Source organism: Oncorhynchus keta, chromosome 28 (genome assembly GCF_023373465.1).
Source record: "Oncorhynchus keta strain PuntledgeMale-10-30-2019 chromosome 28, Oket_V2, whole genome shotgun sequence".
NCBI classification, from domain to species: Eukaryota; Metazoa; Chordata; class Actinopteri; order Salmoniformes; family Salmonidae; genus Oncorhynchus; species Oncorhynchus keta.
This window is the reverse complement of record NC_068448.1, coordinates 53,789,087-53,802,507: the sequence shown is the minus strand read 5'-3', so window position 1 is coordinate 53,802,507 and position 13,421 is coordinate 53,789,087. Positions and strand designations below refer to the sequence as shown.

General features: G+C 44.0%; 1 protein-coding gene across 1 annotated transcript in view; it reads right to left on the bottom strand.

The window, feature by feature from the left end:
• Positions 1–13,421, bottom strand: part of LOC118361560 (enhancer of polycomb homolog 1-like) — a 47,369-nt gene that overhangs the window by 26,674 nt on the left and 7,274 nt on the right. The window contains exons 2-9 of the mRNA XM_035741581.2: positions 7,430–7,589; positions 6,454–6,599; positions 5,991–6,197; positions 5,623–5,771; positions 4,005–4,161; positions 2,571–2,729; positions 2,191–2,280; positions 1,759–1,907 (exon numbers count right to left, since the gene is read on the bottom strand). Of these exons, the coding sequence (XP_035597474.1) occupies positions 1,759–1,907; positions 2,191–2,280; positions 2,571–2,729; positions 4,005–4,161; positions 5,623–5,771; positions 5,991–6,197; positions 6,454–6,599; positions 7,430–7,589 (1,217 nt within the window). The remainder of the gene's footprint in view (positions 1–1,758; positions 1,908–2,190; positions 2,281–2,570; positions 2,730–4,004; positions 4,162–5,622; positions 5,772–5,990; positions 6,198–6,453; positions 6,600–7,429; positions 7,590–13,421) is intronic.

Here is a 13,421-nt window from a genome sequence, read left to right as displayed (position 1 = left end):
TATAATCTGGTCTTTACATATATTATTTAGTATATGTGTGAAATGTATTTTGATTTCGAATGCCTCGAAACAGGGGCAGTGGGGAAAAAACACGTCATCTATGCACTTAAATAACGAATGGAGAACGCTTTCATGCCATACTCCTGTTGTAAAGATAAACAATGTGCTTAATATTAGGAAAATTGGGAAATAAATATAGTAGGCGTAGGACTAGTCGATAGAAAGCTGATGGGATCCTCTTTTTAGTAGCGTTTTCTCATGCATAGCCTATAGAAATGTTGAGCAACATGAGCTTTCATGAAGTGTTTGATTCCATTTTCATTGACATTTTCATTTATGTCCGAGTGATTAGAGGGACAATAGAGTGCTGAGTAGCAGGCAGTTAGCAAGTTTGGTAGCCTACTAACGATCAGCAGCAGCATCAGAGCTTGGAGAAGCCTAACTACTGTGACGGTCTCGTGGAATTCGACTGCCTTCCTGACTCATAACCACCGGTGTGGCGGTAATACGGTCACCGCAACAGCCCTAGTATCAGGTCTTGGTCAGATCTGATATGATTGTCACGGGTATGTGTAATTTTCACTGAGTTGTCCAGAAAGGCCTGTACAGATCCAGATCCGAACGAGACTGCTGCAGTAGAAAGAGAAATAAATTGTATCATTTATGCTCCTGCTTTCACAAGTGGCACATGTAGCTTGTTTGCCAATCATAAATCATCAAAGCGGCAATAGACAGGTTGACTGACAATGTTACGAAAATCATGCGCACGGATCTATGTGGCCGGAAGGTGTGCTTTATTATTCGTAACGGTCAAATAGGGAGCAACAATGACAAGAAGCTTCCATGTGGGGAATCATTTCAGCTTGTTGTATTTTGTTAACGATACCTTGTTTTGACTGATGCCATGCCTATGCGAATATGTACTAGGTAGCTAACCAACTGTAACAATGCATTTGAGAGACAAGAAGTGCTAATTGTGCAAATGTATCTATGTTTTCAATAAACTATCTAGTGTAGAGCAAGTCTGCTTGGTTGGTTGCTCATCTCTCCCTCCTTCCTCCCCATGTCACTCGCTCACACACACACACACACACTCACACAGAGTAAACACACAGCACTGTCCCTGCTAGAGCGGTACCTCTACCTCGTGCTTTATCAGCTCTGTTTATTAAGTAGCTTAAAAATATATATACATTTTCTGCTGTTTCCCTCAGATCGGACAGGGTCAGGATCCATTCAGGTCTCTACGTACCGGGTCTAGTTATTCTTCTGTGTGTTCGGATTAAAACATTTATGCATATTGGGTCTGGATGGGAAAGCCCCAGGTCCATTTCAGAACAGCCCAACTTTTTAGGCCCATGAAGACCTTGAATTCAGAGCCCCGGGCAGTTGGTATAAGCATGATAAGATGTTGCAGCTGTAATTGCATGTCACACTATGAGAGTAGTATAGTTCTAGCCTTCCTCAAAGACCTGATAGTTGTTTCCAATCGGTGTGTGTGTGTTGCAGTGAGTGTGTCAGAAACTGTCACCACTTGCCAACTTAATCTCCTCAATGACATCCAGCACAGAAATAGGATCCCCTGGCAAATGAACAGCTACTACAACAGGCTAGTAGAGCCTCAAGGCGAGATTTGGGATGTGTCCCAAACGGCACCCTATTTCCTATTGACCAGAGCCCAAAAGTAGTGAGCTACATAGGGAATAGGGTGCCATTTGGGACACAACCCTAGGCAGCAGTAAGGGCGTCTGAACTCACCTGCCCCCTCTGCCCGTGCGTCGCCTTGCCAACCCTACGCAGCGCCGGGGCACCGTCAGGGACGTGAGGCAGTAGCGGAAGTGAGGTTCACCCAAACCGCCCCCAGAGGGGCTGACCCACGGCCAGTTACCACTCTGGTCCAGACGAGACTGAGGGAGGGAGAGAGGGACAGAGAGAGCGCGAGGGAGATGGCAAGATAGAATGGGGGGGAGAGAGAGAGAGCAATAGAGAAGAAAATAGAAAAAGGGTGAAGAGAGGGGGGGAGGAGAGAGAAGAGACAAAGCGGGAAGGCTCCGTCAGTAAGGCGTTGATGTGGTCAGCAGAGCGTGGAAGAGAAAAAAGCGGCAGCCCTGGCTGTGTGTGTGGCTGGCCGAAAGAGCAGCGTATGGGCTATAAATAGAGCAGCGGAGTCACAGGAGCTACTCTACTCACAGCGTAGTACTGACAGCCGGCCTTCCTCCGGAACGCAAAGCAGCCATCTGGGTCATTCTCCTCCTCTGCCTCCGAGGAACCTGAATGGATCTAAACAAACACGGGGGGTTACGATAAGAGCCAGAGACAATAACAAATGGGGCTGGCTACTCAAGACAACAGCCATGATTACAATCACATATCCAACTGCTACTGCCGCTGCTACAACAAATAGACCGATAAACATCACCACCATCATTATCTGCGCCCCAAATGGCACCCTATTTCCTATACAGTTGCCCTACTTCTGACCAGGGCCCATGAAGTGGTGCACTAAATAGGAAATAGGGTACCATTTACGACGCAACCTTCACCACCACCGGCGTTATTTATGAGTTTACCTGTGAGAAGGGTTCGTCGTCAGAGCTGGGGAAGTCATACTGGTTGAGGTCCTTGGGGTTGAACACAGAGGGGCCAGAGTGTTGGGGTGCAGAGAGAGGGGGGATCTTAGGCTTCTTCTCGTACTTCCTCTTCGTTCTGACCACCTCAGTCTTCTCCGGCTGGAAGGAGGAGCAGAAAAGGAAAACTGTTACACAGGGGTCTACATTATCAAAGGGATTCAGAGCGTGCCTAGGTTGGTCTCGCGGTCGAAGCCGCTGCCTCCAGGTCACATATACCGCTGCAGCAGGGTTTGAATCCGTCCCACTGCTATTTCAACACACTCCATCCTCCATATTTCCTCTCTACCTCTGTCCTATTCAATAAATGAACAAACATATATAGCAAGTCCTATGAAGGATAGAGAGGCTGTGCTACAAAAAGGTATTCCGAGCTCTGTAGCATTTCATATGGAAGTGGTGCCATTCAGAAACAGAACAGTGAGTCATTGGTATCCAGATGAGGCAAGGCACGGAGGCATGCACCAGATGCTTCTGCCCAGACAGATCGTGCCACCCCCCCCACCCCAACCCACTGACCACACACTCCACCCCTCCCTGCCTTCCCAAAGAGCAGACCCCGCACCGCAGCCCCTCCCTGACTGAACACACTCCTCCATACCACTAGTAGAGGTTAGTCTTGCCTTTGCCATTCTATACCATCACTAATTCATATATTTTTTTTTAATGTACATATTCTTATTAATTCCTTTACACTTGTGTGTATAGGGTAATTGTTGTGAAATTGTTAGGTTGTTGGATATTACTGCATTGTCTGAACTAGAAACACAAGCAGGGAAGAGGTACAGTACGGGGGGCGGGGGGGCATCAGTTAAATCAATGGAAGGAATGAAAGCAAAGTGGGGTGTGGAGGGGCACAGTTACATCAATAGATGAGGGTGGGGATAAACAATAGGAGAGTCACTCATCGCCCAGCGTTGATTGACTGCTCAATAGTCATAATGAGAAGGATCTGTCCCCCCAATGGCACCCATAGTAGTGCTAGCTAAATAAGTCACGAAAGCTGTAGCATGATTTACTACAGTACCCATAATGCTGCGTAACATATCCGGTGTTATCTTATAAAGACGTTCTTGAAGCTACCATAATAGTGTCCCATCTCCTTATCAATACAACAGCTAATTACCTTAACTAACCTGTACCACCGCACATTGACGCGGTACCGGTACCCCCTGTATATAACCTTGTTATGTAAATGTATTGTGTTACTTTTAGATTGATTAGATTTTTGTTTATTTAGTAAATATTTTATTAACTCCATTTCTTGAGCTGCATTGTTGGTTAAGGGCTTGTAAGTAAGCATTTCATGTTTAGGTCTACAACTGTTGTATTCAGCGTATGTGACAAATAAAATGTGATTTGATATGCGTTTCTTACTTTAGTTTTGTACTCCTTCATGTCCATGTGGTCTTGGTGGCGGTACTGGTTGCTGTTGGAGAGGGGAATGATGGGTATCGTGTAAACGGGCTTTACCAGGGCCCTCTGGGCCAGGGCCTCTGCCATAACTTCACTACCGTAGTCAGGCATGCCGTTCCTAGGGAGGACACAGAGGAAGAGGGGGTGAGGGTTATTGGAGAAATACCTTTTTAGGTCATAACGTTGCAGAATTAAACTGCAGGAGCATTCAGCAGTGTGCTGCCTAACCATGAGTCTTTCATAAGTACTTTTTGTACTTTGCACAGGCAAGATACTGGATGGGAGCAGGCGATACAGTTTCTAAAAATCAGAGAAAATACTACGAAAAGTAGTGAAGGAAGTTTGCCACCTGGGTCTCTGCTATACAAGGGCAAAACATCTTCCATCATAGAACAATACGCCAATCCAACTGTGTGAGTAAAAATAAAACCATCAGGATGCAGACTCTAGCAGAGGGCAGGCTGATAACAGGCGGAAATTGAAATGTCACTACAAATCAAAAGCACTCAAGGTAAGAAGGAAAATCTAAACTTGCAGTAACATCTACTTTCAGATGGAATCTATCCCATTCTGATGTCATGTTTGGAAATGCGATTCCCAAATGGCAACCTGCATTGTGCACTACTTTTGATCAGGTCCATAGGGCCCTGGTCAAAAGTAGTGCACTTTGCAGGGAATAGGGTGCTATTTGGGACACAATGTGCCCCACAAGGGAACAGCAAGCCCCCCAAAAAAACAAATGAAGAGATAAATGCAACTAACCAACAATAAGCCCAGCTAATTCAATTATGTATTGACAAAACCATTTTTTATGGCCAGTGTATTGAGTAAAAGTAAATGAGCTCATTGCTTTGACCTTACTGCACAAATAAGGTAAATTCTAATTGATAATGCATGCAAAAAAGAGCACTGAATGATGCCCCCAATTAACATGAGCAGCAAAGCCTGACTCCATAAAAATAAATACATGGCCTTGGTCTACTCTGCTAATACCCATGATACAGGTGCGATTATTTACAAATGTAAGCAAGGTTTGAAATAATTACGTTTTAGTCAAATATTATATCCGTTTTAACTTCTTGCGGTCAATTTTCAGTCCACCAATTATTTGTAATTATGTTCCGACCCCCTGACCATCCACTCAAAAGAAAATCGATCCGCAGCTGAATTTAGTTGATGATCACTGGCCTATTATAGTGTACAACTTTTGACCGGGGCCCATAGTGTACTATATTGGGAATAGGGTGCAATTTGGGATGCATCCCCAGCCTGCCTTGACTCCCAAAGGAGGCTCCTTGGGTTAACAAACAGCAGGTTTATATCCACAGGCTACTACCCAATTCACAGAACCAAAATGGCAGGTGTGTAATCAGCCTGAAAACTAACAGCTGCAGACAGTCATTAACCTGCAATCAAGGAGAAAGCAACTGTTTCTTTGATTTGGGGGACCAATCATTTATACCCACAGCAAATAGCATTCTAAAGCCTAGTTAGTAACTGAGACAAATAAAGTTGTTAAAGGTCCAAAACCCAGTGAGAAACCAGAGGTAAAAAACAAATCTTTGAAGGCCTTTCTCACCTCTTCTCTACGATCTCCAGGGTGAGGTGTAGCAGCTCCCGCTTGCTCTTCTCCCTCCTCTTGATCATCTCCAGGATGGTGACGGCTCGGCTCAGGTCCCTCCGCAGCTTCAGCATCTTCTCATACCCAGCCTCGTCGTTCTTACGGTTCTAAAGATCGATTTACGGAGGCACATGTAAGTAAACAAGATTCTCTCCTTACTATACTTTGTAGGCCAGTTTCCTGGACCCAGATTTCTTGAACTAAAATGTATGCCCAATGCAGGCCCTAGGAAACTAGCTATAGGTTACAGCTAAGTCCAGAATTGTGTCTGGGTGATGGCATGGTCTTTTAAGACCCTGTTGTGGGAACTGGCCTCCAAGCCTCACCTTTCTGGTCTGCATCTTCTCAGTCCTCCTGCGGAAGGCCACGTAGGGGTCTGAGGTGCTGGATCCGTCTCTCTTCTCCTGCTTCACAGTGGGGATGAGTGAGCTACTCTTACAGTTTTTTCTCTTCCTCGTCCAGTAGTCAAACACCTCCTTGATCAGCTCGTCATCCTCCTTCAGCAGCAGCTTGGCCTCCTGCAGGCTCACCAGCTGAGGAGAGGAGGCAACACACATTTAGTCACACTGTTCTTTCTAGTACTCAATAAACCACCTAGACTAATCATGAACACCTACAGCCGACAAAAGTGCTTCCCAAACTTCTCCTTAATGACCCCTAGCCATTCCACTTATTTGACCAAATAGGCAGAACGGCTTGGGGTACCCAAGGAGAGATTTGAGAAACACTGGCCTATGTCCTAACACTGGACTAAGAAATGCCTTGACCATTGTGGTGTGGTTAAAGTACCTGTGTGCCACTGCCTTTCTCCAGCCGGTCAACCATCTCCTCAAATTGCAGAGAGGTGATCTCCATCTTCTTCTTCAGCTTATTCACAAATGCCTCGTCCTCTGAATCCAGGTCGTAGTCCGGCTGCTCTGTATCCAAACTGAAAGCTGTGATAGAGAACCGGGTTGAAGTAAGAAATAACGCCAACAACACTTTGCAGTACTTTTATAGAGTGCTTGCCAAATGGCACCCTACATAGCTCTCTGGTCAAAGGTAGTGCACTAAGGGCCCTGGTCAAAAGTAGTGTACTTTATAGTGAATAGGTGTTACAGAAAGATTATAAATGGGAATTCTGATAACACGTCTCTATTTTTTGCCCACAATCAGCAGGGTAATGCTGCCAACTCCAGAAATACGCTAAGCTTGCAAAAAGCCTGCCATCCCTTTATATATCTGGTTCTACATGAATGTCCTTAAAAAAAACAGTGCAGACAGGAGTGTTTGTAAACTGGGGCTGAGAGGGGGTCCCCTGGGCTTACTGAGTATCCAGACCGACAGACAGAGTGCCCCACTCTCCCCCCGCCGCAGCCTGTGTGATTGTGTGTGTGGGTGAGTGAGTGAGCTCAAATGCTTTCAGACAGCAGGACATGTCTGAGATCACACTGCTGCTATTAGAGACACCCCAGGGGCTGACACAATCACTTAAACATACCTCAGACAGAGCACACACACGCAGCAGCATGAACACGCAGCAGAATGAACACGCAGCAGCATGAACACACAGCAGCATGAACACACAGCAGCATGAACACAAAAACAAACTGCAGTATGCGCACACACACAGGAAAACCAGTAGACACACCAGGCACACTCAAGACAAGAAAAACAAACATCTGCCGACTGACTGCAGACAGATAGGCGCGGCAGAGACACACAGGAGAAATACAGACGCACAGGAGAAATACAGACAGGCTACATGAATAGTAATAGTCCTCACGCTGTATGTGAATGAGCTGCTTTGGCATCTTGAAGTCCCCGGGGTAGAGGGACTCGTAGTAGGCGATGTTGCTCCCTGCTTCGGGGACGGGGATGACCATGTTGTCCCGTTTCTCCCCGTACACCTGCTGTGCAGAGATGGCCCGCTGGAGATGGTGCTCCTGTGAGGGAGGAATATAACAAAGGAGAGGTCATAGAGTCAGTCATTAGGCCTACATCATCAACAACAGTGCTTTTGGTGAGCTGCAATGACATACACAAGGAAAACATTAAACGAGGTTAGTCTGGAGGCCAGCTACATTAACAAAGCAACATCATGGCTTCGGTGAAATGTAAACCACATAGCACACTGACTGACACCTTTAAAAACAGGAGTTTGCACCCTTATGTGAAAGGAGTCAAACATGAAGCAGTCTCACTGTGTAGCAGGGCTCCAGGCTGCCCATTGAGTCGTATTTTGCGACCATTTGATTTGGCTGTGCGAGTAAACTGTGAGTAAACTATAGCAACATATAGCAGCCCAGAATGCATGACCATCACTGGTTTGTGTTTCACATCAAAATGACTAGATGCATTCCTGCTTTAACATTTTTTATTTAAATATACCATCTCCGTAGTCTATTTTATTTTAAGCACTGTGGCCATTAGGGGCGTGAAAGTTTAAACGGGATCATTAACCTGTTAGTCCTATAGGGGCAGTATTTCATTTTTGGATAAAAAGACGTGCCCGTTTTTAGCGCAATATTTTGTCACGAAAAGATGCTCGACTATGCTTGGAATTGATAGTTTTGGAAAGAAGACACTCTGACGTTTCCAGAACTGCAAAGATTTTCACTGTGAGTGCCATAGAACAAAATCTACAGGCAAAACCAAAATGTTTGAGCGACCAGGAAATCAACAGGATTTCTGACGGCACGTTTTCCATGATCACCTTATATGGCTGTGAATGCGACAGGAATGAACGGACACTTTCTATCGTTTCCCCAAGGTGTCTGCAGCATTGTGACGTATTTGTAGGCATATCATTGGAAGATTGACCATAAGAGACTACATTTACCAGGGGTCCCGCACGGTGTCTGTCTGGAAATTGGTGCGCAAAAGTCACCTACCAGTATTTTTCCATCCGAATCTGAGAACAATGCAGGCTTCCAGGAACGGCATTTCAATGAAGAGATATATGACAAAACACCTTGAGGATTGATTCAAACAACGTTTTCCATGTTTCAGTCGATATTATGGAGTTAATTCGGAAAAAGTTCGACGTGTAGGTGACTGAATTTTCGGTTAGTTTCGGTAGCCAAATGCATAGTAACAAACGGAACGTTGTGTCCTACACAAGCATCTTTCAGGAAAAACTGGACATCTGCTATGTAACTGAGAGTCTCCTCATTGAAACATCTGAAGTTCTTCAAAGGTAAATTATTTTATTTGATCCCTTTGCTGGTTTTTGTGAATATGTTGCGTGCTAAATGCTAACGCTAAATGCTAAGCTAGCTATCACCACTCTTACACAAATTATTGATTTTCTCTGGGTCTAAAGCATATTTTGAAAATCTGAGACGACAGGATTGTTAAGAAAAGGATAAGCTTGAGAGCAGGCATATTTATTTCATTTCATTTGCGATTTTTAGAAATCGCTAACGTTGCGTTATGGTAATGAGCTTGAGGCTATGATTACGCGACCGCATGCGGTGTGGGTCGGCCTAAGAGGTTAACTTCTTTGGGAAAGGGGGCAGCATTTTCACTTCTGGATGAATAGCGTGCCCAGAGTGAACAGCCTCTTACTCAGTCCCAGATGCTAATATATACATATTATTTTTAGTATTGGATAGAAAACACTGAAGTTTTGAACTGAACTGTTTGAATGATGTCTGTGAGTATAACAGAACTCATATGGCAGGCAAAAACTTGAGGAAAAAGTGGTAAATCTGAGGTTTGTAGTTTTTGAACTCACCCCTATTGAATACACAGTGGGATATTGGTTATGTTGCACTTCCTAAGGCTTCCACTAGAAGTCAAGCGTCTTTAGGACGTTGTTTCGGGCTTCTCATGTGATGTGGGACCGGATGGGAGCTCTGAGTCAGTGGTCTGCCTACAGCCTCGTTCTCAGTCACGAGCTTTCACGAGAGGTAGCTGTCGTTCCATTGCTTTTCAAAAGACAATGGAATTCTCCGGTTGGAACATTGAACTTTTATGATAAAAACATCCTAAAGATTGATTTTATACTTAGTTTGACAAGTTTCTTCGACCTGTAATATAACTTTTTGAACGTTTCGTCCGAATGGACCAGGTCGCGCATTTGGATTTGTTTACCAAACGCCCTAACAGAAGAAGCAATTAGACACAAATGGACATTATCGAACAAAACAAGCTTTTATTGTGGAAGTGCGATTGCTGGGAGTGCATTCTGATGAAGATCAAAAGGTAAGTGAATATTTATAATGCTATTTATGAATACGGTTGACTACCGAACATGGCGGATATTTCTCTGGCTGGTTTGGGCACTGAACGCCGTTCTCAGATTATGCTTTTTCCGTTAAAAAAATTCAAATCTGACACAGCGGTTGCATTTAAGGAGAAGTGTATCTATATTTCCATGTCTAAAAATAGTATTTTCATCGAGATTTAAAATGAGTATTTCTGTGAATTCATGTGGCTCTCTGCAATATCACTGGATGTTTTGGAACTACTGAACGTAACACGCCAATGTAACCCATATCTATCCTACCCTGCCTTTCTAAGGTCTTCGAAAGCCAAGTCAACAAACAGATTACCGACCATTTAGAATCCCACCATACCTTCTCCGCTATGCAATCTGGTTTCAGAGCTGGTCATGGGTGCACCTCAGCCACGCTCAAGGTCCTAAACGATATCTTAACTGCCATCGATAAGAAACAATACTGTGGAGCCGTATTCATTGATCTGGCCAAAGCTTTCGACTGTCAATCACCACATCCTCATCGGCAGACTCGATAGCCTTGGTTTCTCAAATGATTGCCTCGCCTGGTTCACCAACTACTTCTCTGATAGAGTTCAGTGTGTCAAATCGGAGGGTCTGTTGTCCGGGCCTCTGGCGGTCTCTATGGGGGTGCCTCGGGCTTCAATTCTTGGACTGACTCTTCTCTGTATACATCAATTATGTCGCTCTTCCTGCTGGTGAGTCTCTGATCCACTTCTACGCAGAGGACACCATTCAGTATACTTCTGGCCCTTCTTTGGACACTAAAAACCCTCCAGACAAGCTTCAATGCCATACAACTCTCCTTCCGTGGCCTCCAATTGCTCTTAACCTCTCTAGGGTAGGTGAGACGCTAACGTCCCACCAGGCCAACATCCGGTGAAACTGCCGAGAGCTAACATTCTAAATACATCATTTGTTATAGTAAACATTCTTGTAAATACATGCATCTTACATCATTTAAAAGATGAATGTCTTATTAATCCAGCCGCTGTGTCAGATTTCAAAAAGCCGTTACTACGAAAGCAAACATGCTATTTTCTTAGGACGGCGCCACACACACACACCCAAGTATTACTAGCATTTTCCAACCAAGCATTAGCATCATGAAAGTCAGAAATGACCATAAAATAAATCGCTTACCATTGAAGATCTTCCTCTGGTGGCAAAGCCAAGTGTCCTAACTACACAGTGAATGTTCGTTTTGTTTGATAAAAATCCATTTTTATAGCCTAACGAAACATTTGTAAACCGCTTGCATCCTGATTTCCGTCTCATTCAACTTTGAACTTTGGTTGACTGTATTTTGGCCCAATGATCATCTTGAAATCTAGCTTTGAAGATAGCCAATGAGCTGAGGTAAACGGCAATATGTAATGGTTATACGTTTGAAGACCAGCCTTTGTCGTAAACTCTGGGGTAAAAAAAAAAAGAGTTCATTCACAATTGCAAATCCTACTTGACGGAGCCACGGGTGTTACGCATAGCAGTACATATTCAATAGCATTTTAAACAAGTTTATATATATAAAATGTGGCAAATAAATCAGGAAAAGCTAAAACAAAGTCTAGGTATACAGATTTAACCCAAATTATAGAGGAAATAGATACAGCGAGACCAAGTTGCTTCGGGAAGATTAATCTTTCAGCGAAGCTAGTTTTGACACCCAGGCGGAGGACATGTTTCTGCATGGCGAGGATGCCATATGCAGGAGCTGCTCATCCAGGAGCTTGCTAGCTACAGCAAGTCCACTGTAGCACCTTCTGTCCCCTCTACCTCTGTCCCTTCTGCTCCAACCAGTGGTGTTCACCTGCCCAGATTAATCTCGGCAGGCATGAATGTGCCTCAGGGCACAGTAAGGAGACGTCGTTGTGCCCTTTGTCAAAGGAAATGCCCCATCACCTGCACCACCTGTTCAGCAAGCCTTTGCTTTACAGCAGAAAGAGACTGCTATGGGCCATGGCACCAGCAGCACAATATTGTGTAGAGGACTGAGGGTCTTCAACATATTGTAAATAGAAAATATGTAAATAGTTACCCTTGTTAATGGTTTGTTTTCATCTTTTTTTTTTTTTTTGGGGGGTTTAGAATAGCATTTATGTATTTTGTATATAGTTCTTTCCTTCAAAATGTATCACTGTTCCAATTCGGCCACTTGGGTACATTTGTGTGGGACACCTGGGTGACTTCATGTCATGTAGCTCGCTAATTTTTTAAGTTCTGTCAAACTTTGCTCAGCTATTGTTGCCATCTTATGTTCTTCATCCACAGCATCCTATCTGTAGGTTTGGCTGTTCTTGGTCATTTGAAAGATGCAGCAACAATAAAAAAACAGAAAACGTATGTTTATTTCCTTGTGTTTTCTTCTACCAGATCTATTGTGTTATATTCTTCTACATTCAATTCACATTTCCACAAAATTCAGTGTTTCCTTTCAAATGATACCAATAATATGCATATCCTTGCCTCTGGGCCTGAGCTACAGGCAGTTAGATTAGGGTGTCTTTAGGCGGAAACTGCCTGCACCTGCCCGCCCATCCAACATCACTACTGTGGACGGTTCTGACTTAGAATATGTGGACAACTACAAATACCTAGGTGTCTGGTTAGACTGTAAACTCTCCTTCCAGACTCACATAAAACATATCCAATCCAAAGTGAAATCTAGAATTGGCTTCCTATTTCGCATCGAAGCATCCTTCACTCATGCTGCCAAACATATCCTCGTAAAACTGATCATTCTACCGATTCTACCTCGACGATGTCATTTACAAAATAGTCTCCAATACCCTACTGAATAAATTGGATGTAGTCTATCACAGTGCCATCAGTTTTGTCACCAAAGCCCCATATACTACCCACCACTGCGACCTGTACGCTCTCGTTGACTGGCCCTCGCTTCATACTCGTCTCCAAGCCCACTGGCTCCAGGTCATCTACAAGACCCTGCCAGGTAAGGTCCCCTCATCTCAGCTCGCTGGTCACCATAGCAGCACCGACCTGTAGCATGCGCTCCAGCAGCTATATCTCTCTGGTCACCCCCAAAACCAATTCTCCCTTTGGCCGCCTCTCCTTCCAGTTCTCTGCTGCCAATAACTGGAACAAACTACAAAAATCTCTGAAACTGGAAACAATTATCTCCTTCACTATCTTTAAGCACCAGCTGTCACAGCAGCTCACAGATTACAGCACCTGTACATAGCCCATCTATAACTTGGTCCAAACAACTACATCTCCCCCTATTGATTTTATTTATTTTGCTCCTTTGCACCCCATAATTTCTCTCTGTACCGGCACATTCTTCCACTGCAAATCTACCATTCCAGTGTTTTACTTGCTGTATTGCATTTACTTCGCCACCATGGCCTTTTTTATCACCTAATTTGCTCACGTTGTATATAGACTTATTTTTCTACTGTATGTTTGTTTTACTCCATGTGTAACTGGCCAGGTCGCAATTGTAAATGAGAAGTTGTTCTCTAAATAAAGGTGAAATACATTTTTTTTATAAAAAAAATATTTTAAATTGAATTAG